The sequence below is a fragment of the Punica granatum genome, unplaced genomic scaffold, assembly GCF_007655135.1.
Source record: "Punica granatum isolate Tunisia-2019 unplaced genomic scaffold, ASM765513v2 Contig00407, whole genome shotgun sequence".
NCBI lineage: Eukaryota > Viridiplantae > Streptophyta > Magnoliopsida > Myrtales > Lythraceae > Punica > Punica granatum.
Genome location: NW_022204323.1, coordinates 1 through 25,342, shown reverse-complemented (window position 1 = coordinate 25,342; position 25,342 = coordinate 1). Strand labels below are relative to the sequence as shown.

The 25,342-nt window shown below is 38.7% G+C and overlaps 4 protein-coding genes across 4 annotated transcripts; 2 read left to right on the top strand and 2 right to left on the bottom strand.

The window, feature by feature from the left end:
* Nucleotides 1–836: 836 nt before the first annotated feature.
* LOC116190262 (DNA-directed RNA polymerases II, IV and V subunit 8B-like) lies at nt 837–3,760 on the bottom strand. The gene is made up of 4 exons (XM_031519933.1): nt 3,569–3,760; nt 2,614–2,771; nt 1,900–2,018; nt 837–1,286 (listed from the first exon to the last, which is right to left on the bottom strand). Exons 1-4 carry the CDS (start codon nt 3,633–3,635, stop codon nt 1,175–1,177), a joined length of 456 nt encoding a protein of 151 aa, XP_031375793.1. The 5' UTR covers nt 3,636–3,760; the 3' UTR covers nt 837–1,174.
* A 1,249-nt stretch (nt 3,761–5,009) lies between these two features.
* On the top strand, nt 5,010–7,380 carry LOC116190260 (protein THYLAKOID ASSEMBLY 8-like, chloroplastic). The gene is made up of 3 exons (XM_031519930.1): nt 5,010–5,390; nt 6,323–6,709; nt 6,947–7,380. Exons 1-3 carry the CDS (start codon nt 5,046–5,048, stop codon nt 6,974–6,976), a joined length of 762 nt encoding a protein of 253 aa, XP_031375790.1. The 5' UTR covers nt 5,010–5,045; the 3' UTR covers nt 6,977–7,380.
* Nucleotides 7,381–7,927: 547 nt separating this feature from the next.
* LOC116190259 (TBC1 domain family member 22B-like) lies at nt 7,928–13,670 on the bottom strand. The gene is made up of 10 exons (XM_031519929.1): nt 13,462–13,670; nt 12,661–12,817; nt 12,364–12,547; nt 11,454–11,524; nt 10,366–10,503; nt 10,185–10,276; nt 9,553–9,824; nt 9,361–9,446; nt 9,078–9,179; nt 7,928–8,453 (listed from the first exon to the last, which is right to left on the bottom strand). Exons 1-10 carry the CDS (start codon nt 13,548–13,550, stop codon nt 8,292–8,294), a joined length of 1,353 nt encoding a protein of 450 aa, XP_031375789.1. The 5' UTR covers nt 13,551–13,670; the 3' UTR covers nt 7,928–8,291.
* Nucleotides 13,671–16,920: 3,250 nt separating this feature from the next.
* Nucleotides 16,921–25,305, top strand: LOC116190261 (ribosome biogenesis protein BMS1 homolog). The gene is made up of 14 exons (XM_031519932.1): nt 16,921–17,303; nt 17,608–17,698; nt 17,957–18,075; nt 19,137–19,327; nt 19,406–19,616; nt 19,818–20,058; nt 20,256–20,665; nt 20,824–20,959; nt 21,164–21,354; nt 21,471–21,814; nt 22,048–22,141; nt 22,237–22,455; nt 23,066–23,305; nt 25,099–25,305. The coding sequence occupies exons 1-14, from the start codon at nt 17,007–17,009 to the stop codon at nt 25,240–25,242; spliced, it is 2,928 nt and encodes a 975-aa protein (XP_031375792.1). The 5' UTR covers nt 16,921–17,006; the 3' UTR covers nt 25,243–25,305.
* The last annotated feature ends 37 nt before the right edge of the window (nt 25,306–25,342 follow it).

Below are 25,342 nucleotides of genomic sequence, written 5' to 3'. Positions count from 1 at the left end.
TTCATTTTAATATAGATTTGAACAAAATAATCTATTATATCCAAAAGGTTTTTGCATGCTTCCGCAAATTTTAATTGATTGCTCATTGCCGGTCATGATCCGAGATTAGGCTAAGGCTCGATGTCGATTCGTGACAATCCAAGTAAATCGAATCAAGACCAGGTGGCGCATTCACTATATCAGAAAAAGCACAAGATAAAATTCACAATGAGTTTACTTGGAATATACTATGTAGGGAACCGAAACAGAAAGGTATTCATAATGCTAGTACAGTCGGAGGTGCGGATGTGTACCCTCTAGTTCATCCACAAGGCAGGGAGGCAGTGAAGAGAGAGAACAGATCAAAATCACAAGGAAAAGCTCCCGATCTGGATGAGGTAGTGGAAACAGTCACATCCAAATGCATAAGGAAAGCTTCTATGTATGAGGATCTGATGATAATGAAGGAAAATGAGTTAATGAAGGAAAACGAGTTCGAGCTCAGGAAGGAGGCAATTGCGGTGAACAAAAGGTTGGAGCAACAAAAGGAAAAGGAATGTACCCTGCAAATCCTTCAAACAAACACAATTGGATATTCACTGAAAATGCTTGTCTTTCATGAGAAGATGCTCGCAGCAGCCCTAACAAAGTACTTGTAATTTCATGTTTCAACTTTAGCAATGCACTAGCAATTTTATGTTTCAACTTTATCTATGAACTTGTAATTTATGTTTCTAATCTCAACGTAAAGAAATTTAAAATTCGGTATATCATGTCTTATGAAAGATTAATTAATTAATCTAAATTTTAAAAACTAAATGTTGGAAAATAACCGTTACCAAATAGCTGTTGAAAACTAGCCTTTGAAAAATAGCCATTTCAATCCATCCTCTTTATAAAATGCTTTCAATCTCATATGCACTCAATCACATCCTCTCATCTGCACTAATTCACATCCTCTCAAAACACTTATCCATCATGCATCCTCTAAACATGGTCGAAAACCAGGATCAACCAAACTTCTTCTCAGAGTAGAGAGACTCTTGATGATCGATAACCCAAAGTAGAGAGAGAGAGTGAGTGAATAAAAACGGGCGAGATTCTGACAGTGACAGGTCGAGACTTTCATTTACAGTGCAAGAAGTCCAAAACCACATCCGCTATCAATTAGCTCAGGGCCTAATTGAAATACTTCTCAGAGCTTCCGAATGCAGAGGAACAGCCTCTGATCAAGGTCGAACTTGTGGAGATTCGAGGGATCCCCTCTCAGCATCATCAGGAGACCGCCATACGAAACATATATCTCCCTGTGAACCGAGCACCAGAAAAAGATGAGAAGTCTCCGGTGTTAGGTGAAATGAAACTAAGGTAACTCGAATTTACTTGTATCATCAACACAAACTCAAAACAATCAGTCGCGAACAGCATGGTCATTTTATGATATATATCATAGTTATTTGTGTGTTTGTAGCATTTGAAGGTAAACGATACTCTCTTGTCTGCAACTGAATCACTTTCCGGTTGATCACACCCATTTTGGATGGGAATGATAATAAATTTTCACAAAAGATACTCTCTCAGCTACAAGTGAATCAATTGCCAGTTGACAACTTCCGTTTGGGTGGGAATGATTCCACAACTATGAGCTCACTGCAGAGAGCTTCTCAGGCTGCAGGCATTTTTGGAGATTTTGCCAAACTAACTACTTAGGAAACATCAGCAGAAAACCAAACTGAATTGAAAAAAAATAACTAGACCAAATGTGACCCTCTCAATTTTTTATTTTGCTTGCCTTCTACTGAACGGAGGAAAAACAGTAGGAAACCGATATAGTAGAAAACATAAGGAAACCCCATCTACCCAGTGTAACCTAGATAATCAAGGTAAAACAGCAGAGCAGTTTGAAGATTTAGGACATACGCTTTGACTCCTCTTCCAGAACCTTTAGCGGCAGCTTTTACAGGATCCTCTTCTGATATCTTATACAGCTTACCATGCATTATGTATTCATACTTGTCCGCAATAGACTTTCTTTGACCCTGAGATTGAAGTTCAAGAAACAAAAGTTAAAGGTGATTCATTGTTTGAAATTCATTGTTTGAATTAATTAAAGAGGACAGCGAAAAATTACAGAATAAATAGCACAAGGACCACATGTGCTGGTTCGCAACCAAGTTATTAATCCAAGAAATAAAGAAGTTCTGAAAAAGAAATGCTTACATGGATCTATAGAATAAGTGGGCTTGACAGCACATCGTTATCAGCAAAAAGTTTTAACACCAAGATTGTATCTCAAAGTCAACAGGCTTAGCATAAAGGCATGAAATAGTACATCATACCATAATAAGTCCATCATCCTTGGCTCAAGCAGCTAAAATGCAGATGTTACATTATATGCATTTTTTTGAAAGAAAAGTTCAATGGTTAGGAAAGCCACTCATGTTTGCTGATGGAGAAGTTTTACTATCAAAACGTATGAAGCACTTTAAAGCTTTAAAGCATCAGTATATTTAAAAGGTGACCAGGAAAGTGAAACAGCCATTAACATTAGTATGCAAGTGCCACAAGGAGAGTAAGAGGCAGTATAGAGGATGAAACGGAAGGATCAGTATTAGCTGGCTTGAAGAAAATTACCGGAGTATAATATCCAGAGTCAGGTGTTCCATCTAAGTTCAATGTGGTGGCTAATGCCATGGTGAACTTCTCTCCCGCAGCCATCGAGTATATCTCAGAATTTATATCCAAGTGCATGAACATGTCAAATCTTTCACTCCGTGCTTCAATTCGAGTAACTGGAGAAAACCAAGAACACCAACCATGAGCATACACCTAACAAGGGAATTATTTCATTGTGGGAAATTGAAAGGTCTCTTCCCATTTTCTAATATGCAGCAGAATTAACTGCAACTCATAAGACAAGGGAGACTGCACACAATAAACAAAGTGGCCAGAACAATTTGGTTCATAACAAATCAAATGTTACCCACTATAGAAAATGATGGATACACATATATAATGATTCCAAGAAAAGGAAAAGGGTTAATTCTTAATCCTGAGTTTAGGGGTTTCAGCTAGGCGGACGCCTCTCTTAATATATTCTTACAAAACCACACAACCCTTTCCTCTCGCCCCCCAGCATAAGACATTACTGATACCGTCGTTCAGCTTTCACTCCATGACAACTCAAAGTCGGACAACCTCCTTCCATCCAAGAGAGACTCTCTTATGAAGCCACACTCCATAATTGAAAACGCCCGAATCAAAACTTTTTCGATAAAACTAAAACGCAACTATGACACCATTTTAAGCCTCTCCTCAATTCGAGCGGAACCACACCCCAAGAACCCAACTTGCACAATCCTGAGAAAATTTAAGAACTCAAAAACTCGAAATTGAACTCTCCATACACAAAAGGAAACAGCTTCCAAATCCCCTTTTTGAGCTACCAGCATCAATAAAAACATTCTCAATATTCCAACGCAATAGCAACACTCCACTAAAATACTACACATTTCCTTCAGATTAAAGAGCGGCTGCCGGTGTATCGGAAACAGGAGCGAGAGCGAAGAAGTGGGGCTGGAAGCATCACCTTTGTCGAACTTTTTGCCGTCAGGATCGAGCTTCTCGACCCTGAAGACATCCTCGAGAAGAATCATGATTGTTCCTCGGAATCAATAGAGGCAACCTGCGGGTTGATCGAAGAAACACCGAGGGAGCAAGAGGAGAAGGAAAAACCCTATGAGAGGAGAAGAAAGAAGAAGAAGAAGAAGAAGAGCAGGTGAAGAAAGGTTTAATGCGGGCGGGGGAGGAAAGTGGGCAATGGGCATCGGTCAGAACGGTTCGAGGTGAACCGGAACTGATACGAGCCGAACCTCAAAGTGGAAACCCTAAACCGGATTATCGTAATATACTAAAAAAGTCCCTTAACTTTGAAGGTTGGTTAAATTTAATCCCTCCCCGATTCCATGGCTATCACCTCCATTACTTAATAAAATCTAGCCGGTTGTTCGTAATTATTTTACATCTCGAGCATGGGTTTTGGCTTCGGACCTATGGAATCTGAACTACTCCAATTTGGATGGAATAACTCTGCATGACCTAAAATCGTCCATGCTCCAATCCTATATATTATAGTTCATATTCTAATTTAGATGGAATAACATGACCGCAGTCATATCACTCTAGGCACCATGATTGTAATAATAACCGCGACTTCATCTTCTCAATTTTTTACAGTCGCCTCTTTCTCATTTTTAGAATTTTTTTAGTTTTCATGATCAGTATAAGCCAGTGGATGCACAATACAAGAGTACAAAATCTAGTATACTGTTGACTCTCCTCCCCTGTCCAAGTAAGGAAAGTTTAACCTCCACTCCTAACCAAATTGAAGGTTGCTACCACTCTCCATTATATCTTCGCTTTAATCTCTCTCTCTCTCTCTCTTTTTATTTTATTTTTTTTCCCTTGAGTAATCTCTGTGTATGCTGGACATAATATCTATTTTCTACCCTTGTGAGGCACACCCTTTTATATTGAGTTCTCATTCACTTCCATGAGCATGACTTTCTAGTTTTTTTTTATACTTTTCCTACCAAATAATCGGTCAACTTGCCAACTTATCTTCTGATCTTTTTTTTGAATTAACTTATATTCTTAACTCTTTTACGTCATTCATAACCCAATATTCCCTATCATATCCCATGAGAGCTATGATAAATGGACGGAATGTATCTGATTGAAATATTTTCAATCTTTATCTACTCAATTGTTCTTCTCTTTCTTGAGAAGAATATCTTTTTGCTTGTGACGTGAAAGATTTGAAATTTTTTAACAAAATCGCCACCACCATTCTCGTACGTAAACCACAAAACAGGTTTTCAAATAAAGGCCAGCGATGGTCACGCTGGGCCTAAGTGAAAAATAACTTAAGCGGGGGAGGACCAAAATGGTACATTAAAATAATATGAGAACTAAATTGAAAATTTACTAGTTTTCTGCTCTGCTTCCCGGCCTTTTCTGTTCTTCATTGCCGCTCTGCTCTGAAGCCTCACAAGTCACAAACCTCCATGATTTCTGCTCCCATGACTTCTCTCATGGCGGTCCCCTTACCCCGGACAGCCCCTCTTGGCCGAACCAACGGGCAGCTCCCCCTCCTCCTCCGTGCCTTTCATCGGCCAAGGCCCAGCCACGTCACCTGTGGCCTCCGAGGGACCGGCCGCCGGGGGCCGCTCTGGCGGTCGGACGTGCTGTCCACGGAGTCGATACAGGCCGTACAGTCCCTGAAGCTGGCGAAGTCGACCCCGAGGCTGGGGCAGGTCCTGAGCGGGAGGCTGTCGAGGCTGCTGAAGGCGGATCTTTTGAACGCTTTGTCCGAGTTGCAGCGGCAGAACGAGCTCGATTTGGCCCTCATGGTACGGTTGCTTTTCACTGCTCCAAACTCTTCGTCAGTGTTACAAACCTCGGACTGTACCAATGATTAGCTCTTTAGATATTTTTATTAAGAGCATTAACCGACATTTCGCCGAGCATGAGTCTTAACCGTGCATTGCGAGGCATCGTAGTTGTGGCAAGTATGCGTCGAAGTCTCGGTGGATATTGGTTTTGTATGGCCTAGTTAACCGTTAACCCGTGTGTTCATTTACGCCGAAGCTTTGAGAGACATGGGTCAGTGGTATTGCCTTCATAGCTATTATGACATGCCGACATATTTGTTATGAGTCAAGAGGATTATAGAAGCTATTAGCCTTGTACTACGGATCTGCAGTGGTGCTGCAACTAAAAAATTATCATGATTTTTAAAACTCTCCCTCTTGTGTTACTGAACGTTTGAGCGCCACGGGCTTGTGGTATTACATTCATATCTATTACAACACGTAGATGTGTTGTCAGGATCCAAGAGGATTACAGAAGCTACTAGGCATGTACTATGGATCAATGTCAGTGCTGCAACTAAGAAAAATACCACGATTTTTGAACTATTGATCTTGTGTTATCTCTTCTGCTGTTTCTCTGTGTCATTCTTTGTTCTTTCTCACTCGCTAGGCATCACTTCCCATATTTTTCGCAAGTTTGCTCAGACTAGTTGGTATCGAGGATTTAAAGAACAAAGCAAAATGCATTTGCAGAGAGGTAGTTGAAGTAGAGGTGGTAGGAAAGTGAAGAATGAGGGAACTTTCTGGTTTGTTTGGATGGATTTTGTAGTGAAGTCCAAGAAATGAACACTTCTCCATTGAATGATTTTATCCCTTCTTCACCTTTTCTGTTGAATTTTGTGGTTTTCGAGCTGTTGAAGTATATTCGGCATTGTTTTTCCATTACATCTAAAACGAATTCAGGCTTTTAGGTCTTCAAACACGTACAGAAAGAAGTGTGGTACGAACCAGATCTAGATTTATACTGCGACATGATCCATTTATTGGGGAGGAATAAAATGATCGAAAGGGCGGAGGATTTATTTTCTGAGATGAGGAGATGTGGGCTGGAACCGGACACGCGGACGTATACTGAGATGATCGGAGCGTATTTTAAAGTGGGTATGATTGAGAAGGCAATTGAAACGTATGAGGTGATGAAGGCAGAAGGGTGCACACCAGACCGATTAACCCTCACCATTCTGATAAGGAACCTCGACAATCATGGAGAAGAAGCTCTTGCAGCAAATGTGAAGAAAGAATGTTATGAATACATGGATTCTCCGAGAAAGTTCCTTGAAGAAGCCCAGCGAAAATATGTAAGAATCCTCTTCGTATCATTTGAATTATTTACTGTAACTCCCTTCTCCTCAAATGGTTGACAGTATCATGCTGTACAGTTTTTCGGTATAGTTTCCTTGGAACCTAAACGATTATATCGAAAACTTTGGAGAAATTTCCCATGCTTGTTGATAACAAGACGTTGTAGTTTAATGGAATTTGATAGTTGCTTACATCTTGTGATTGGCTTTCCTGACACTGGTTTTATTTTCCAGCCAAAGAGAAAATCGATCAATCTCGTCTGAAGACTTCAGCAAGAATATGCTCTCTATTGTTCCGGCAGCTACAAGTTTTGCGAAGTCAATAGACACCATCACAGGTTCCATAGAACCTTCACTTCAGTGGGGCAGAGTTCTTGATATCGCTGGTCCAAATGCTTTAACCATTTCTTGGTCAGTGACCTAGCCAAGATGAAAGTCGTAGTTCTCCGATGAAACTTCTGAGAAGTTGTTTAGATCGATTTTATTTTCCAAAATTTTTAGGATACATTCAGGAAAAATGGGGAAGCTGATTATTTATTGCTGTACATATTTCTGTGTGCATATTAGATTGAATACTTTATGGCTTTTTGTTCACTATGGACATAGTAAAGTCACTATACCTGGAAAGAAGCAGAATGTGATTCCTCGACTTTACGGTTTACACATTATTCTCCTTTCCAGCCTTCAAGGGTCCCAACTACTATGGGCATTTTGCGGTTCTTAATTTTAATCTTTGTCCTTTCAAAAGACTGCTTTTCTTCAGGCGTCAAACGGTCATCAGACACCAATAACGCATTGGCTAATCCATTAGATACGGGGATCCCATGGCATGCCTGTTATATTGTCGTACCAAATCTATTATAAGAGGTCAATATCAGGTTATAATGTTAGTGTTTATCATAAGCCATCAAATTGTCGGCAAATGTCTGGGCTTTAGGCCTTCGGCCCCTAATTCATCAAAAAAAAAAGGAAAAAAAATAACTCGGCCAATGTTAAGTTGGAAGCTTCAATATGGTATAATGGGATTGTACTTGTTTTCCATTGATGATTAATGCACACGAAGATATGCAATGAACGATAACAGAGAGTTGGGACAGTAATGGTACAAGGTTTGCCCGACTTTAGGTGCAGAGGTGAACGAATAGGTATGGTACGAACATCATCAATAATCCTAACAGAGAAACTGTTACGAAATTCACTCCTTGAGTAGGCCTATGGAGAATATGATCGATAATTGCCTTCCACAGACTAGCGTAGAAGATGTCGGTGCTAGGACTGGCTTAGCACGACGAATTAACCGTCCACCTCATACAGATAGGGAATTTCTCAGTAAATTATGCTCTCCTATTACTATTATGAGAAGTGTAATGACTCTACAAAGAACTAAGAAATTGCAGTGTAATATAAATACAAACACAAGGACGTTGACTGCTTCTGCTACAGAATCACAAAACAAACAGAGAGGCCACATATTTTCACGATGATAATTAAGCAAAGCACCCTATTGATCTGAGATAAGAGGCAAACACAAAGAAATTTCCTCACTTATCTATCATCAATATTATTATTTTTCATTTTTTCAGCCGACCAAGTGACTGGGGGAGTTGTTGAACATACTGTGCCACATGTAAGCCCGGGAAAGCACCATCTCCAGCTCCAGGTGTGTCCAGTTGTTTGTCGGGAGGTGCTGAATGAACATCACCATCTCCTGGAAATCGAGCTTCTGAAGTTTCTCCGACCACTGGAAACAGCAAAAACCGAGAAGAGTTTGGATCACTAGAGGAAACTTCACTAAAGCGAGAGTTAACAATGCGCACGGTAGCCCGTTATGACACATTGAAAAAGTAACTTGATGATGAAGAGGGGAGATACCGAATCCTTTGTTAGGGCAATGCTGAAGAACAAGCTTTGAAAAAACTTGTGATTTGCCTACTAATTTAAAGGGTATGCTTGACATGATATTCTGGGAAGTGAATGGATTGCAGCAGCATAGAAAGCAACCCCTTTTTTTGTACATTGCTTCATAATCGAATGTTACCTAATCATGTATAGTGATATGATGAAGTATCTACTATTGCACGTGATATTCTTGCATGCCATTCAGGAAAACAATTTTACTTACATCTCAGCTGAGCAAATTGTCCTTTTATAGGTAGAATGAAAGTGAAAGCAATTCAGATAAAAATACAGGAAGCTTTTTCAGACATTAGTCCAACGCAGAAAAATCTTTACCAATCAAAAAGCTGTGAAGCAATCATTAGTTTTCTCACAGATCCTCAAACAAGAGAAGAACATGAAAATAATAATGAACTTTCTCAGAAACAGACGACTATACAAACAGAGCAGCATAAAAGAGTCTTCTCACCGTTAATAAAAAGCTGGCGAAAATGTAAATGAGGAAATCAGGCAAAGCGTCTCCTTCAGCAAGGTATGTGTCCCACAATCGAGTAACTAGATGGAATGGGATCTAACAAGGCAACGCACATAGTTAGCTTCAATTTTTCTTCTTTTTTTTTTAAAAAAAATCAAAGAAGAGAGGAGGATGTTTTAAATAGCATACAATCTTCCTCAAAAACAGCACCCCATAAAGAATAATTATTACCATTATAAACATGACCTATAGTATGTCAGTAGGAGAAGAAACAAACCTCACGTATTAAAAGACAGTTGAACCATCGAAATGCGAACTGCAGAAACTCGAGGCCTTGCTCTTCCATGTGTCTCGAGACAGGTTCTGTTGGAATTTAGACAGGATATTCAATCAATGGATGTAGGTACTCAAGTATCTAGAGAACCATAACAAGAAGAAAACAGTCTCTGAACCTTACTAAAGAACTAACCATCAATGCGCCTAACCAATTCCTTCAACTTGAAAACGAGTCTTTGTATCCCAGGCTGGGCAAACGTGTAATGGTCTTGCATTCCATCAAGTAACTTTGTGAGACACCAATAGCAATCAGCCTCCAAGTTAGAGATCTGCTCTGAGGACAGATCAGATATCGACCAATTTTCTACACCTCCTTCCAAGTATTCAGATAAAAAGACAACAAGGAATGGTGTAACAAGATCATTTATTCCTTGAACATATCCACTGGCAGGGTGTCGAATAGCCCTGGAAAAGATCAGAAAAATGGTTAAGGATTCTTAGCAGGAAAGGATTAAGTATTTACAGAATAAATTTCTTTTTTTTTAAGTATCTTTGGATAAATATTTATAGAATTATTGTGGGCTTTCATACGTAAACTGTAGCTTTTGAAATTTCCAAATCATTCAGTTAAGATGGCCTGTCAACATTAATGATCCCTTAGGTGCTACATTTCTATCATTGATCCATAAGGTGGCTTGTCATTTGGTTATTTCCTTTGTGTTATGCAGGGAGACACATTCTTTTGTATAATTATTGCACTGCAGATTTTCTGCTAGATCACGATTCTAATCAAAGCACTGTCTTCAAGAAAATAAAGTTCCTTACCAGGTATAAAGGACGCGCTCCAAGGACTTCTGTACTTGTGTTTGCTGAAAGAACAAAACATCGGGCACTGTTCTTGGACAATCAACAGCAATCTAGGTAGATCATCAAAAGAGAGTGTCAGCAGTTTTGTCAGCAGCAACGTACTACAATCAGTTTCTTGTGCAGCCATTAGCTAAGGCACCTGACGGAGCATGCTGATCTCTTCATCTGATCGTTCAGAATCTGGAATGTCATAATACTGAGCAACACAGTCGAGATACTCGAGGCGCTTCCTTTTCAAAACTCCCTCCCTTCTATCTGAATTAGGCGGTGCATATCCCTGTTGTCAGTTCATTTTTAATTTTTGTACTGGTAAAGAAGTGCAAAATTAAGACAGCTAGCATAATGTGAAGACAGTAAAACCACCTCAGGGGTGATGAATATTCTAGGAGATGAACACCAAAATTCTATATGAGGTGATAGAATATAGCTTCTCATGCAGATTTTCTATCCTTCCAACATTACAATCAGTTTGCCACTTTGGGTTCAAAGTAATGGCAGAGTACACATGATCAGTACTTAATTTAACTACAGCAGTAGAACGATGGATGCCAATACCATTAATATGACAATCTGTAATAAACAAAACTTTCACCAACAGATAATGGCTTCTGAAACGTAATGATGTTGGGATTGCTAACATGATAGGAACCACAAAGTCAATCTCATCGATGATGAAACTTCAATCCTCATGAACGGTACTGCTGGAGTGCATAGACAGAGCAACTGAGTTGACTATCCACACTCAACCAAATAATCATTAAAAAAAAAACGTATGATACTACTAGAAAAAGGCAGTTCCTGCCATGCTAAAGGTTGGCGTACTTCCAAAGCAGCAGCACCTGCCATGTTTCTGATTTTTTAAAAATTTATATCTGACGGCGCAAATCATTAAAGGGGCTAAATACCTCACAGATCTTCTCGTAATCCATTTACCATTTAATACCATGACTCATATAAAAGAACTAAACTGGAAGCTGAAGCTAGTTATGGAGGAACTTTCACAAACTCGTGCTTATTTCAGAGAGGAAGGTTCTCTTTAGCTCACTAAAATTCAGGGCTTTCTGTCAAACTTCCTGAACATAGCAGCAAAAATTCATAGCAGGTACCTTACAAGAGGAGCCTTCAAATAGTACAGCTCACTTAAAGAGAAGCCCATGCAGTTACACACCAGACAATCAGTCAACCACATATTGAAGTTAATAGATCAAACTAAAAGTACTTGCTTACCAAGAGAAGCCTCCAAACATTTGGGCGCATGTAAGGGGGTACGCCACTCCATGCCAGCTCACGTAGTCTTTCTACATAATAAACAAAGATATAGAAAAGAACTAAAATACCGAGACTGGTTAAAAAGAAAAATCTATTTGATGGCAAATAAAGATTTGAACAACTTTCCATGAAATTTAGAAACAAAAAGGTATTTCTTCAACAAATTACAGTCCAAATATAAGTCAGGTGAAAATAAGGGAGAATCAGAAGTTCCTGTCCTCATTTAAGAGTCTACTTACTAAGCATGGCATATGAAGCTCAGAACACCTCAACTGACAATCCAAAAGGTCAATCCACATCCATTAGATTCTAGATATTTGCCATCTTCAATCAGTTAGTTGATAACGTAATTATAATTGCAGTAAGAAACAAGTAAATGACCAAAATAAACTTTGAAACTCCATTTTGCACATGCCATATGCTGCTAAAAGCCAAGCAAATAAGAGACCAAATTCAAGAGAAATCAGAAGTCAATGGAGGTTTCTTTGCCCTTTTTCTGGTTCAATCCAAAGGAAGAGCTCCTAAGATTTCAGCTGGGATGTCTAGGGAGAGTTGGAAGCACATTCAGAAAGTAATCCTGTTCTTAGGATTGAAAATTTTATTAATCTGTACCACAGCTATTAATATTGACTGATGGCATCTATTTAAAGGGTTAAGTAGCATTCTAAAATTATGCTACTCAAAATACAAGTTAGCCTTGCTAATTGCAGTCTCACAATGGACTTTACAAACTGAAAACTTCTTGTCAAAACCTTACAGATAAATGATTGTTGAAATCCCCAAAAGAATGCACTTTTCCCCAAATTATAATCAGTTCATCATAAAAAGCCAAAAGCAGTAGCAAGAAACATCCAACCAAGGCTCGTACCTAAAATAACAGTTGATGCTGAAAGCACCGTCGTGAATTTCATAATTCTTGCAGAATCAGTCGCTCTGGAACCGACTGTGGGTTTCTGAACATCTTTAGAAGTAATTTCAATGCTGGAGGTCGACGATTTTAATTTATTAGCACTTTCATGTGTTGTTGGCTTCTCAGTACCATTGATTTCATCCTAAACCAGAAAAAACTCTCATGTATATCATCCCTGTAATACTGCAATCAATGCCATTAAAGTTGCAATCATTTAAACATGACCACCACTAACATCAACAAATAGAGTAATACCTCCACCGATTTGTCCATGCGATCACTCGGGCCAGAATCGTTTTCCGAAAGACTTCTTTCATATTTAGGCGAGCGATCTTGCCAGGTCGAATCATCGAACGGATCTGACCTCCGGGTCAGCAACACCTTGCCGGGAATACTGCGGCCCTTAAGCAACCTGCACAGCCAAGTCACGATCACATAATAAACATTACCCACATGACATCAGAAAAACAGATAAATTCCTGATCCCATAAATGTAGCCGATTTAACTAAAATTGCGATCCCACTCTCAGCCCAGCTATCGAAATTCAAAACCTGCAGCTTCTCATGATTTCCAGCAGCCCTGGCAGAACCAGTAAATCAAGGAATGCTACATTTCCCAACCACATTCTTCTCCATGCATCATAGTTCACAAAACACTCAGCAGCAAGGAGCTGGGAAACATCGAAACCACTAAACACTTCTAAGCAGTGCTGAAGCAAGAGAGATCCGACTCGATAAGTCCAATGCTCGAAACTGAGCGAATCTCCGCAGAAATCAGACCCGAGCTAATCACAACCTACTGATAGCAATAGAGGCGACCAGCAGAGCCCCCTAACGTTGACCCGGACCAATCTAGCGATCCACAGTTCAAAACAATGAATCCAGACGAGTGAACAAGGAGCTTCGCGACATGGATCCGAATCCGATTTCACGGTCATCGTTTGAATTGGACTCCGAATCGAAGTCCGCCCCACTTCCAGGAGATGAGAATGGATACGAACTTGATCAGCAAATGAGCAAGAGAGAAGGAATTGGGGGTGGGGGGGAAGAGAGTACCCTTGGACGCTGCGAAGGGTCTGGTTGAATCTCGAATCGGGGCTGTCTTGGGGCTGCTTGTCGTCACTGTGGTGGCTGCTGTTCCTCATTGACGATGCTGCTGCTGCTCCTCTTCTTCCTCTTCTTCTTCTTCTGTTCTCTCTGCTACTCCAATCACCATTCTCTCTCTCTCCCCTCCGCTTCTCCCAAGTTTTTCTCTTTCTTTTTTTTTTCTTTTTTTTCCGCGATGAAAGAAAAAGGAAATCATGCAAAATTTGCAAAATAACGTGTGAATAAGGAAAATTTATTTCTCCATAATTCTTTTTTTAAGGTTAATGACATAATAAAGCACAACCTTTCAGTTAATTCTTATTTTTAGCCCGACTTTTACAGAAATAGCCAAAAAGGCATAACTTTTTTGTCAATTCTTATTTTTCCGTGATGAAAGAAATAGCGGTCATCACCCCCAATTGGCGTTGGCAGTGATGAAAGAGGTCATTGGCGACCTCGATCTGATTTCAAGTCTCCTTCGATTGCAGCGATGGGCCCCCCCCTTGCGGCCACCACCCCCCAATCAGGTTATCGACCATATGGTGGCCACAATCGGGGCCACCATTGCCCGCCCCCACCCCATTTTTCCTCAAGTTGGCCCTTCCCCATTCTTTTTTTAATTTTCAGAATAATTATTTATTAAATAAATTATGCGGGGTCTACTCATCCATTTGTGTTGCGCCAGATGACACCATTAAATCTGAGTTAGCCTTTAACTTAAAATAGACAAAAAAATTAACGTTGTGCTAGATTTGAAACTAAAATGAAAGGTCGTGTATTTTTGTGCTATTTCTGAAAAGTCATGCTAGAAATAGGAATTTAACAAAAAGTCGTGTTTTTTTTATATTATTAACCCCTGTTTTTTTTCTATACATCTTATATTAACACTAAGTTTTTAGATCCGTGCATTGTGCGGGTTCTATAAACGAAAATTTACAATAGAAAATTCCATTTATTTTTCCTATAGGGTTTTTAGTGAAATAGAAATTTGAGTAGGAGTATCAATTAAGAACTGTTTATTTTTAAATAGTACTTCTCTTCTTTTGAAAAAAAATAAAAGCAAAAAAGAAGAAAAAGAAATTAAAAAAAAACAATAAGAGAGGAAGAGAAGTCGAGAAGAAGAAAACAAGAAAAGAAATTTTTAAAAAAAAGTAGCACTCGAGACTTGTAGCTAAATATAGTAACTGGTAATAGAAGAAGAGATTAAGCTTTTGTGTTTGAGAGTGAAATGAAGAGGATTTTTAGACCATGAGATTTAATCTCGGGATTTAGTGGGTTTGAACTATTTTATTTCCCCTTATATATTACAACCAAATAGTTGGTTGAGATACCAAACCACATTACATTTGTTGAGGATTTTATCTCACTTGGAAAAGATAAATCAATATTCGTTAGTCTATATGAGACTTGGGTATCAACACTTATCAGCTTGAGTTTTTAAGTGACAATGGACATGAGCCCATATGAGTCTAATGGAAATTCAATATGGTATCAGAGCCCAGGTTAAGCGTATCTACGCTCACGCTCACATGCTCACCAAGACCACGCCAAGCCTAGTAAGTCTGAGAGTAGCCAAAAGAATGCCTCATGTTAGTACCCTTCACCTAAGCACGAAAGATGAGCTCGACTCAAGGTCAATTATTGAAGACGGATGTTCAAGGGCACGTGACAACATGTAAGCAAAAATATATCGCATATTGCATGTAGGGACGTGTGTTGAGGATATTAATCCCCATGGAAAAGATGACTCAATATTCATTGGTTTATATGAGACTTGGAAATTAACACTTAACAGCTTGAACTTTTAAGTATCAAGGAGCCATTGTATGCAATGGAAGTGGAGGGATGTGGACACAGGGAGCAACACCTCGGTTGAGGAGATGACAAGGATTACTAGGGTTGGGGGAGGTGAAGAGTTGCTTTCATCTGTCTTCTAGCTTAATTTAATAGTTTATGATTTCTTCTTTCTAATGGACGACTAATAGTTAGATTTGTAAATTATGTAGACTTGAACCATAAAAATAATAAGATAGAGTTTATATATAATTAAATAGGTTTAGGTTGTTAATGACATGCATATGTGATATATGACATACGGAGGCTTTCAAGGGCATTGAAGAATTTTTGGCATATTAAAATGAATGGATGAAAATGTGTCGCGAAACTTATGAAAGACCTTATTTTCATCTCATTTGTAGCATTATTATATTTCTTATATTTGTACAAGATGCATGCCCGTGCTATGCATAGTCTGTCATAAATTTTTTTGTTGAAAATTCTCGATATAATGTAATTACCTTAATAATGATTAATAAATGTAATTAAATAAAATTTTTAAAAAAAGATTGGAGAGAAAATAAAAAATAAAATTTCACTTCTTAGTAGGTCGACCTAGTTTAACTGGATTAATCGGAGTTAAATTGAGTTTCCGGATACAGAGTGCACATTGGGGAAAGGAAAAAAGAGAATGAGAGAGGGTGAAAGAGGGAGAGAGGAGAGAGTGGAAGAGAGAAAATATGAAGAAGGAAGTTGCAAATTGGAGGTTAAATGGGTGATTAAAAGCAATATTAAAATTACTATTTTGTCCTTATAACTTTCTCCTAATTTATGCAGCTTAAATTTATAATTTATATTTTTAAAAAGGACAATTTCGAAATAAGAAAAGTTATTTTAATTGTTATCCCATTTCCTTGTATAATATAGAAGATATAGATAAATAATTTAGCGCAACGCAATGTTTGAGGTTCCTTTTAATTTTAGCTTATGTTTTTTAAAAAATTTATAAGGCAGTCTTACATCTCTTTTCTATTTTAAATATGACCTACCTCTGTCCGCATTTGATGGAAAATGCGACGTGCCCCCAGCCTTTGTTGGGAGTAGGTGCTCTATCGAGAGGGGTGGCCCCATTGACGGCCCTTGTCAAGGGTGGTGACCTTGTGGAGAACCTGTATTGCATTTATATATTTCAATTTTTAATTTAATAAATAAATGCTTAAATTCGGTTCTGGTCGGGTCCGTCAGGTTGGGTTTCTAGAATCCGATACCTGACCCTAGGCCCAAAATTGAACAAAATACCCGCCCAAATTCCTAGTTGGATTTTTCCTAATTGGTTTGGCTCGGTTTTTTGGTTTTGAATTTTTAGATTTTCTCTTATATAAATGATAGTATTAAGTTCGATTAGACTCTCGAACTCTTGAGTCAAACATTATCAAACTCAGGCTAGGTGAGTTTGGCAATCTCGGCTTGAGCTTAATAAGATCGAGCTGTATTCGGGCTTTAGTCAAGTCGAGCTCCAATTGTTTGCAAGGGGGGCCTCGCCCTCGGCTTGATTGCATCACTAACCACGACCGGCACTTGTGAACGTCGGCGCAGGAAAATAATACCCCACTGCTGCATACACATTCAGTCATTGACGGCGGCAATTGACGGTTAAGCGTCCTTCCGTTATCTTCTCTGCAGGGGTTTAGGGTTTTGTTCCTCCGTCTCCTCTCATTTGGACGAGAGAGGGAAAATCAATGGCTGCGGAAACCGGAAGCCATGGCCAACCTCACAAAGCTCACCGGTCGCGGCAGGCCGGGCCGTCTGCGAAGAAGAAGAAGAAGGGCGGTTCCAAGTCCGACAAGGAGAACCTCTCCGAGGAGCAGAGGCGGCAGCAGAACCCCAAGGCATTCGCCTTCAATTCCTCCGTCAAGGCCAAGCGGCTGCAGTCTCGCTCCGTCGAGAAGGAGCAGCGCCGCCTCCACGTCCCAACCATCGACCGCACCTATGGCGAGCCTGCCCCGTACGTCGTCCTTGTTCATGGACCCCCCAAGGTATTGGCGAGATGCCAGCGGTTTAATATTGTATCAGGGAGCTGAGCAATTAGCCCAAAAACAAAACTTGAGAAAGATATGATTCGATCATTTTGTATATGTTGCTGTTGCGGAGTTGAACCCACCCTTTGCAAATTGCCCCGGGATGCACGGGATTATCAGGACCCAAATTGAATCATTATTCCAGCATATGCTGGTCCATTACGAACTGAATGCTAAACATTGTGATTTTCAAGCTTGGGATTGGTCCAGAGGTTTGTGGTTGGTTGAGTTGGATGGTCTTGAACCTTTTTTCCTTGTGCAGGTTGGGAAGTCACTTCTGATAAGGTCCCTCGTGAAGCACTACACTAAGCATAACTTGCCGGAAGTTCGAGGACCCATTACCATTGTGTCTGGTTAGTTTTTGCTCTCTACATATTATAATATTGTCAGTCAATTTGAGAATCAGTGGATGATTCCTTTTAATCGCAGCTGCTATAGAATGGCAACTACTATGTCCTGGATTGCTTAGAGTTTTAATTTGGAATAATGTATAAAGGGATTGCTTATAGCCTGTCTTCTTCTATGATGCACAGTCTAGAATCTGCTTTATAATATTATGTTGACTTTTACAGTTTTTTTGTTTTTGTAATATAATTTATTTAATGTATTAGGCAAGCAAAGGCGGGTGCAATTTGTGGAGTGCCCAAATGATATCAATGGCATGATTGATGCCGCCAAGTTCGCCGATCTAGCGTTACTGCTTATTGACGGAAGTTATGGCTTTGAAATGGTGAGCTCTTGTCATGTGCTTTGATTATTTCTTTGCAATCCTTGTTCAGTAATATATAATACCATGAAGACATCCTCTAAGTACCTTTTACGTGTATTATCGAAATTCTAGGTAGATATTAGGGAGTTACTAGGCAAGAAGAAATGTTAGGTGCTTAAACTGGAGATGTGGTTGATCCATGCGCTTGATGCCTTGTCTGGAATATGTAAGTTAATCTAATTGAACAAATGTTCTTTGCTCAATCGGGGGATGCTGCCTAGAACAGGCTTTCTTCCTCCCCTTTTTTCTATTTTTTGGTAAAATAGATTGTGGGACTTTTTTCCAGTCAGGAGAAAGTATGTTTCTTCCATGGACTGTATGCTCTTGATGACCAGTAATGTCATGTCCCTTTCAAGACATGGAAGTTTCTTCGCTGAGTTGTATGCTCGCAATAGTCAATGCTGTCATGTTCCTTAGAGACACTGTGACCCATTTTTACTGATAGATGAGGATGAACAGTTTGTTGGCAATTGAGATGCTATTAAACCTCTGGCTGTCGTGGCAGTTAGGTTCTCTCCTTGTTCATGATTCCTTTTGTATACATTCTAGGTTAGAGGGTTCAGTCCCAGTTGGTGCATTCGCTAGCACTACTGATACCTTAATAATTTAAAATTATGTCAAGCCCATTTATCTCTAAGAGAATTGTTGCATTCTTCCCATAGGTGAATCTTTCTTTCGTTCAATTGTCAATTTGTTATCTTTGGTGATCCTCATGCAGTTGATTGAATGCCTGCTTTTTTCTTTTGAAGCCATGTCAGTAGATTTGCCATTCTTGTTTTGCCCTAAAGCTTATTGTTATGAATTTCCCTCCAAATAGATTCAAATTTTTCCTGTCTTGTTCATCATGGAGGACCTTTGCAGATAGATGATATACTAAGTTGGACGCAAGAGTATCATTTTACTCTAGTTGAACAGATAATGCTGTATCATAGAATGTGAATCCATTCTTCGCTATTGTATTATGAGTTTGACTTGAGGAGGCGGTATTATATGCTTTTAATGTCATTGTTGGCTCTTTTCAGGAAACATTTGAATTTCTCAACATTCTGGACACTCATGGGCGCCCAAATCTCATGGGTGTCCTTACTCACCTTGATAAGTTTAAGGATCCGAAGAAACTTAAGAAAACAAAGCAGCGACTCAAGCATCGTTTCTGGACTGAGACTTATCAGGGATCAAAACTGTTTTACTTGTCTGGTCTAATTCATGGAAAGTGAGTACTCTATCATAAGACTCGTATAATATGCTCATTTGTGCTTCAGTTGGTTTATGATACCTTATGATTGAACAGGTACCTTAAACGCGAAGTTCACAATCTTGCGCGGTTCATTTCTGTTATGAAATTCCGTCCTTCGTCTTGGAGAAGTGCTCATCCATATATTCTAGCTGATCGTTTTGAAGATGTCACTCCTCCTGAAAGAGTGCAGCAAAATAGCAAATGCGACAGAAATGTTACTCTTTATGGTTATTTACGGGGCTGCAATTTGAAAAGGGGCGCAACGGTATTTGTTCAACATTTTATTAATTTTTACTTCCTATGCATTTGTATTTTTTTTCGAAATTCTGCATTCAGGCTTTGTCTTTTGGTAGTGATATTTCAATGCTTCCTTCAAATTTGGGCATTTTCTTGGAGTCTGATTAAGGTTTTTTTTATGATTCGCGTGCAACAAATAACAACAATGCGATGGTCACTTGTGGATTAGGTGCATATTGCTGGAGTTGGAGATTATAGTTTAGCTGGGGTGACAAGCTTAGCTGATCCTTGTCCTTTGCCATCAGCAGCCAAAAAGAAGGGACTCCGAGAAAAGGAAAAGTTATTTTATGCACCTATGTCTGGAGTTGGTGACCTCCTCTATGACAAGGATGCTGTCTACATCAATATTAATGATCACTTTGTTCAGTTTTCAAAAACTGATGAGGAAAATGGGGAAGTCAATCGAAAAGGTTTTTCCTCCTTCTAAAAGTTCACTTGATATACTTTTTGTAGTCTTTTCCTGTCAATATAGATCTAGCTTTATCAATCCTTTCTTGCTAATCCGTTAATAAACTCTGTTATATGCTTTTTCTTCTCTATAATGCTTTTCCTTTTAAACTTTAGCATGGAGCCTTTCTGATACCTTCTCAATTTTCCCTTTCATTAGGAAAGGAACCAGATGTGGGTGAGGTTTTGGTGAGGTCACTCCAGAACACAAAATATTCAGTTGATGAAAAGCTAGAGAAGAGTTTTATTGACCTATTCGGACGGAAACCTGATGTCTTCTCGAAAGCTAATGGGGAAGCAAAGGATATGCAGCAAGCTGTGGCTCAGGGTCATGAAATGGAGCCTCTAGGTTATCTAAAATCCGGAGAAGATTCTTTATCTGGTGAGACTGATGCTGAGAATGTGGATGGTTCAGAATCTTCTGATCAGGATGAATATGATAATGCCAACGAATCAATGAAACAAACCTTTATTAAAGATGGCTTTACAGAACATGTTGAGTTTCATGGGGGAAGGATGAGGAGGAAAGCTATTTTCGGAGGTGATGCTGATTATGGGGACTTAGATGCAGTAAGAACTCTATAAATTTGTTGGACTGAGCAGTATCTCTTTTTTTTTTTTTTAATGCTATCTTACATGTGGCCATTTGTGTTTATTTCTCATTTAAAGTTGTATTCAAACTTTACCTGTTCCTGATAAACTCATTTCTTTCGTGTTTATTGCATCAGGATTCCGATGGAGAGAATGAAGATGACAATAATGAGGATGATGTTCCCGGAGATGATGAAGATCTTAGTGATGAGGATAATAAGTCATCTGATTCTGACGTTTTAGATGATGATGATGATGATGTAGGGGATAATGGTATGGAGGGTCGTATTTAGTTCTGCAAATTATTTTTATCTTCCAATTATTGTGGATGGGTTACATCCATTATCTGTAGCAATCAAAAGATGGTTCTCAAAAAGTAATAGATGATTCTGAAAGCTGTTACTGCTTAGATGCATTTGAGGCATCCCATGAAACATTTCCTTCGGCTGCTAATGCTTACTGTTGTTTACCTTGTAGAAGAGGATATGGGTAATGTTTCAAAGTGGAAAGAATTTTTGGTGGAGAGGACAGTCTCAAGGCAACATAGGAATCTTATGCATGTTATCTATGGGACAACTGCTGCAGTATCAACTTCTGTAAATGAAGGACAGGAAGATGCAGACAGCGAGGAAGAGGAATTTTTCAAGCCAAAGGGAGAAGGAAGAAAGGTATTTTGTCTATGCTAGCAATACTTCTTAACATTGAACAGTTTTTAGACTTCTTCCATGGATTGCTAAGCATAAGTGAGTAATAGAATCTTTGGCTTCTCCTGCTAACGTTGCAGAATGTGAGAGAAGATTTAGCTGCTGAAGACATTAACAGAGAAGACTGTTCAAAGTTTGTTGGAAGCCTGAAAAAGTGGGAAGATGAAGAGGCTGTTGAAAGTATTCGTGACCGTTTTGTTACTGGAGATTGGTCAAAGGGTGCTTTCAGAAATCAAATGTCAGAGGATAACCAAGAAGTTGATGATGATGTTTTTGGTGACTTCGAAGATTTGGAAACTGGAGAGAAGTATGGAGATGACCAAGCGGAGGAATCTGAAAAAAAGGCTATGCAAATGGAGGATGATGCAGTGATTGAGGAGAGGAGGCTGAAAAAACTTGCTCTTCGGGCAAAGTTTGATTCTCTATATCCTTTACACTTAATGCCCAGATGAAATTTTATTGCTTTATTGCCCGTTTGTATTTGCAGGAGGCTTGGTTATGGAGCCAATCGCTGCAGTATCGTGTCCATATCTTTGTTGAGGTTTAGATAAGTGGCTAGGGACAATTCGTTATATGCTGGCTCTCTTCCTTTAGTCATTCAACTGGTATTTAATTTTTTATCTTGTTATTATATTGTTTCCCTTAACTATGGTCTACCTATGATGGAGAAGCACCAGAAGAGGATGATGATGACAAACAGGTTGGAGAATTTCACCACAGTAAAGCACATGAAGGTGGCTATTTTGACAAGGTAAACTGTTATAATCGATAATCAGAATGTCTTTTTTTTTTTGGTGGTAACTGGGTTAAATAATAATCTCCAGTCTATGCATATTAACCTTCCAGTTAAAGGAGGAGATTGAACTTCGGAAGCAGATGAACATAGCAGAGCTTAACGACTTGGATGAGACGACTCGGATAGAGATAGAGGGTTTCCGAACAGGGACCTACTTGAGGCTGGAGATTCATGATGTTCCTTATGAGATGGTTGAACATTTTGATCCCTGCCACCCTGTACTGGTTGGTGGAGTTGGTTATGGCGAGGAGAGTACTGGCTACATGCAGGTTAGATTGGAAATAACTTGTAGATTATTCCATTATTTCTCTTTTGTGCACAATTCTTCCAAAAGAATTTCCATCTCCATGACGTGTCCTTGCAAATTGTCTGGTTGATATTAATATCGCATATAGATTAAGGGTTGTATTTTCTATCCGACAGCTATACAGGACGTGGTGTTGATTCTTTCGTTGTACTTTCTTCAACAAAGTATGTGGTTGATAAGCAGTAAAGATTAGTTGTTACACCTGCTTGCTTGGTGATCCTTGTGCCTGGGGCTTTGCTATGACGATCTAGGACTGGAATGTACTTTTGTCACTTCCTGGAGTGAAAAATGCAAATTAATTGATACATAAAGAAAAAAAATACTATCATGAAGCAATTGCTTAATTAAGTTTAGGTACCAGTACGTGAAAAGTAAATTTTGTTTTTGTAGTTTGGCCACTGCTAGAGCTGCCTTCCTGGTCAGTTGTCCTTGGAATGTCAATGTTTTAGGAATTTTTTTCTGCGACATTCGACAATGTCAAGAACAAACCCAGAAGTGGGATCAATTTCACAGTTAATCTCAAGCCAAACTTATTCAAGATTTCATTTGATTATTATTCCTTAATGTTCCAGGCAAGGTTAAAGAAGCACAGGTGGCACAAGAAAGTTCTGAAGACCAGAGATCCCATAATTGTCTCCATTGGTTGGAGGCGTTACCAGACAATACCAATTTATGCTATTGAGGATCGCAATGGAAGGAATCGCATGCTGAAATACACACCAGAGCATATGCATTGTCTTGCCATGTTCTGGGGTCCGCTTGCACCACCCAATACTGGGGTTATTGCGGTCCAAAGCTTATCAAACAATCAGGTATGATGCATCATACTGAGTTTACATTGTTAACAAGCTTTCCTAAGCTGTATTTAGCCCATCTGTTGGGCCATATTTTCAATACTTGTAGTTTTGATGCTTGCTCGTTTAATCAAATTTCCTGTTGAATGATTAGTATCATTACTATTATAAAAGTACATAACTTAAAGAGATGTTTGTTGATTTTTCGTAATACCTTGTTTACCCTTTTTAACTAGACGTATTTAAATTCATTTTCTACCTTGTAGATGTTCTGGACCATTTTCAGTCTTTCAATGTATATCTACACAGACTTCTAATTCCTCTGAATCTAGACTGCACTTATTATCTGATGTATCTAGACTAGTTTTAATTGCATTTCCGTTCTTTCGAATTCCAGACAAATTTGAATTCTTACCCTTCATCAAGTTATGAATTAATCTTTTAATGACTTCGTTGTTTTGCATCTAAGAAATACATCAATATATTATAGAATATAATGGCTATTTAAGTATAAAAATCTGCAACGTGTATGTATTTCATGAGAAAAACACATCTACTCAATCTATTTCTCGATGTTCTTCCAGCTCTTCATCTTTTCATTTGATATGCAAAGTTTGCTCCAATTTTTTGACTCATAGCCTCAATGATGAAGTTTCCAGCCTTTACATATACCGAATTCTTCCTCTTAACCTAAGGTGCAGCTGCATTCTTTCAAAACCTTATATCGTTTTTATTTGTTTAGACATATCTTTTGCTTTGTATTTGTTTTTCATTAATTATAATATTTGATGTATATACAGATGAAACTTTTTGCAGTTCATGTAAGATCCAAACAAAATCACGATGCGCAAAGGATTATACTTGTAATAAACTATGAAAAAGGTGTGGTTTTTGTATGGTTTTTTGGGTTTTAACAAATTATTTCCTCTAATATAAAAATATGCATAATGATGTAGTAAATGAGATTTTGTCTTTTGTTTTTTTTTTTTGGGTTTAAGATGTAGTAAATGAGATTATCTTCATCTGCGTGTCGGACATTATTTTTTTTACTAGCAATTTGGAATGTACTTGAAGGAATCTCAGCAGCACGTTTTCCGTTACTTCAGTTAACTGTTTCAGAAAACTGTCAGGAGTTCAATCAACTAGCTTTCGTGGTGTCCCAGTGATAATTATTAAGTTTGATTCAAATTTGAGATTCTCTATAAGTTGTGCTAATTGATGGTTTGTTTTTCTAATCCAGAGCACAACTAGACCAAAGGAACTTGAGTTTGCACAAAATGATTGTCTGTTTAATTTAGGGTTAAATTTCTTGACAGTGCATTCATATGCATCTTTTAAAATGACATATTCACACGTGCTAATAAGAAGGCGGGCGAGCTAATGTGTTTATTGGAATTGGTGATCCTAATGATACGAACAATGTATTTCCACACAGCGCATCTCATTCATAATAATTAAAATTGCGAATATAAAGGAGTGATCAAAAGTGAGCTGTAGATGATCTCAAGCTAAAATGCTTGTGTGGAAGCATGATTTAATTCTTTTGCACATTGAATAATAAAAGTTGGTTCTGGGAATGGAATGTGGAGCCTCCATAGTATTTCTAGTTGTTTTTTACTTCGACTTACTGCTGCCTACAAATCTGATAGTTTATTTCTTTAATGCAACACATAAAACAATAGATATATGAGCTACCTTGAGATTATTACCCAGTAACTATCCCAAATATTGCCGTGAGATCTGCTGATCAAATGATTTCTTATTTACTCCATCATCAGTTCCTGATCAGCTGTAATCTTTCTATTGTTTAGGCAGCATTTCGAATAACAGCAACTGCAGTGATTCTTGAATTTAACCATGCGGCACGGATAATGAAGAAAATAAAGCTGGTCGGTTACCTTGCAGATTTTCAAGAAGACTGCCCTTGTAAAGGATATGTTTACTTCAGATCTTGAGATTGCAAGGTTTGAAGGTGCAGCAGTTCGAACTGTGAGTGGGATTCGTGGGCAGGTGAAAAAGGTAAGCTGTCGTTATAAAGTTCATGGATGTACATCC

Bases quoted from the DNA above. Each gene is read 5' to 3' on its own strand.
- LOC116190261 (XM_031519932.1), top strand. From the start codon at position 17,007: ATGGCTGCGGAAACCGGAAGCCATGGCCAACCTCACAAAGCTCACCGG. The intron at 19,328-19,405 runs GTGAGTACTCTA...ATGATTGAACAG, and splicing joins TCTGGTCTAATTCATGGAAA to GTACCTTAAACGCGAAGTTC. The intron at 20,666-20,823 runs GTAAGAACTCTA...TTATTGCATCAG, and splicing joins ATTATGGGGACTTAGATGCA to GATTCCGATGGAGAGAATGA.
- LOC116190259 (XM_031519929.1), bottom strand. From the start codon at position 13,550: ATGAGGAACAGCAGCCACCACAGTGACGACAAGCAGCCCCAAGACAGC. The intron at 12,818-13,461 runs GTACTCTCTTCC...TTGGCTGTGCAG, and splicing joins ACCCTTCGCAGCGTCCAAGG to GTTGCTTAAGGGCCGCAGTA. The intron at 8,454-9,077 runs GTGAGAAGACTC...TGCTGTTTCCAG, and splicing joins TCGCCAGCTTTTTATTAACG to TGGTCGGAGAAACTTCAGAA.
- LOC116190262 (XM_031519933.1), bottom strand. From the start codon at position 3,635: ATGATTCTTCTCGAGGATGTCTTCAGGGTCGAGAAGCTCGATCCTGAC. The intron at 2,772-3,568 runs GTGATGCTTCCA...GGTTTTCTCCAG, and splicing joins CGGCAAAAAGTTCGACAAAG to TTACTCGAATTGAAGCACGG. The intron at 1,287-1,899 runs GTATGTCCTAAA...CTCGGTTCACAG, and splicing joins TCTGGAAGAGGAGTCAAAGC to GGAGATATATGTTTCGTATG.
- LOC116190260 (XM_031519930.1), top strand. From the start codon at position 5,046: ATGATTTCTGCTCCCATGACTTCTCTCATGGCGGTCCCCTTACCCCGG. The intron at 5,391-6,322 runs GTACGGTTGCTT...TCAGGCTTTTAG, and splicing joins AGCTCGATTTGGCCCTCATG to GTCTTCAAACACGTACAGAA. The intron at 6,710-6,946 runs GTAAGAATCCTC...TTTATTTTCCAG, and splicing joins AAGAAGCCCAGCGAAAATAT to CCAAAGAGAAAATCGATCAA.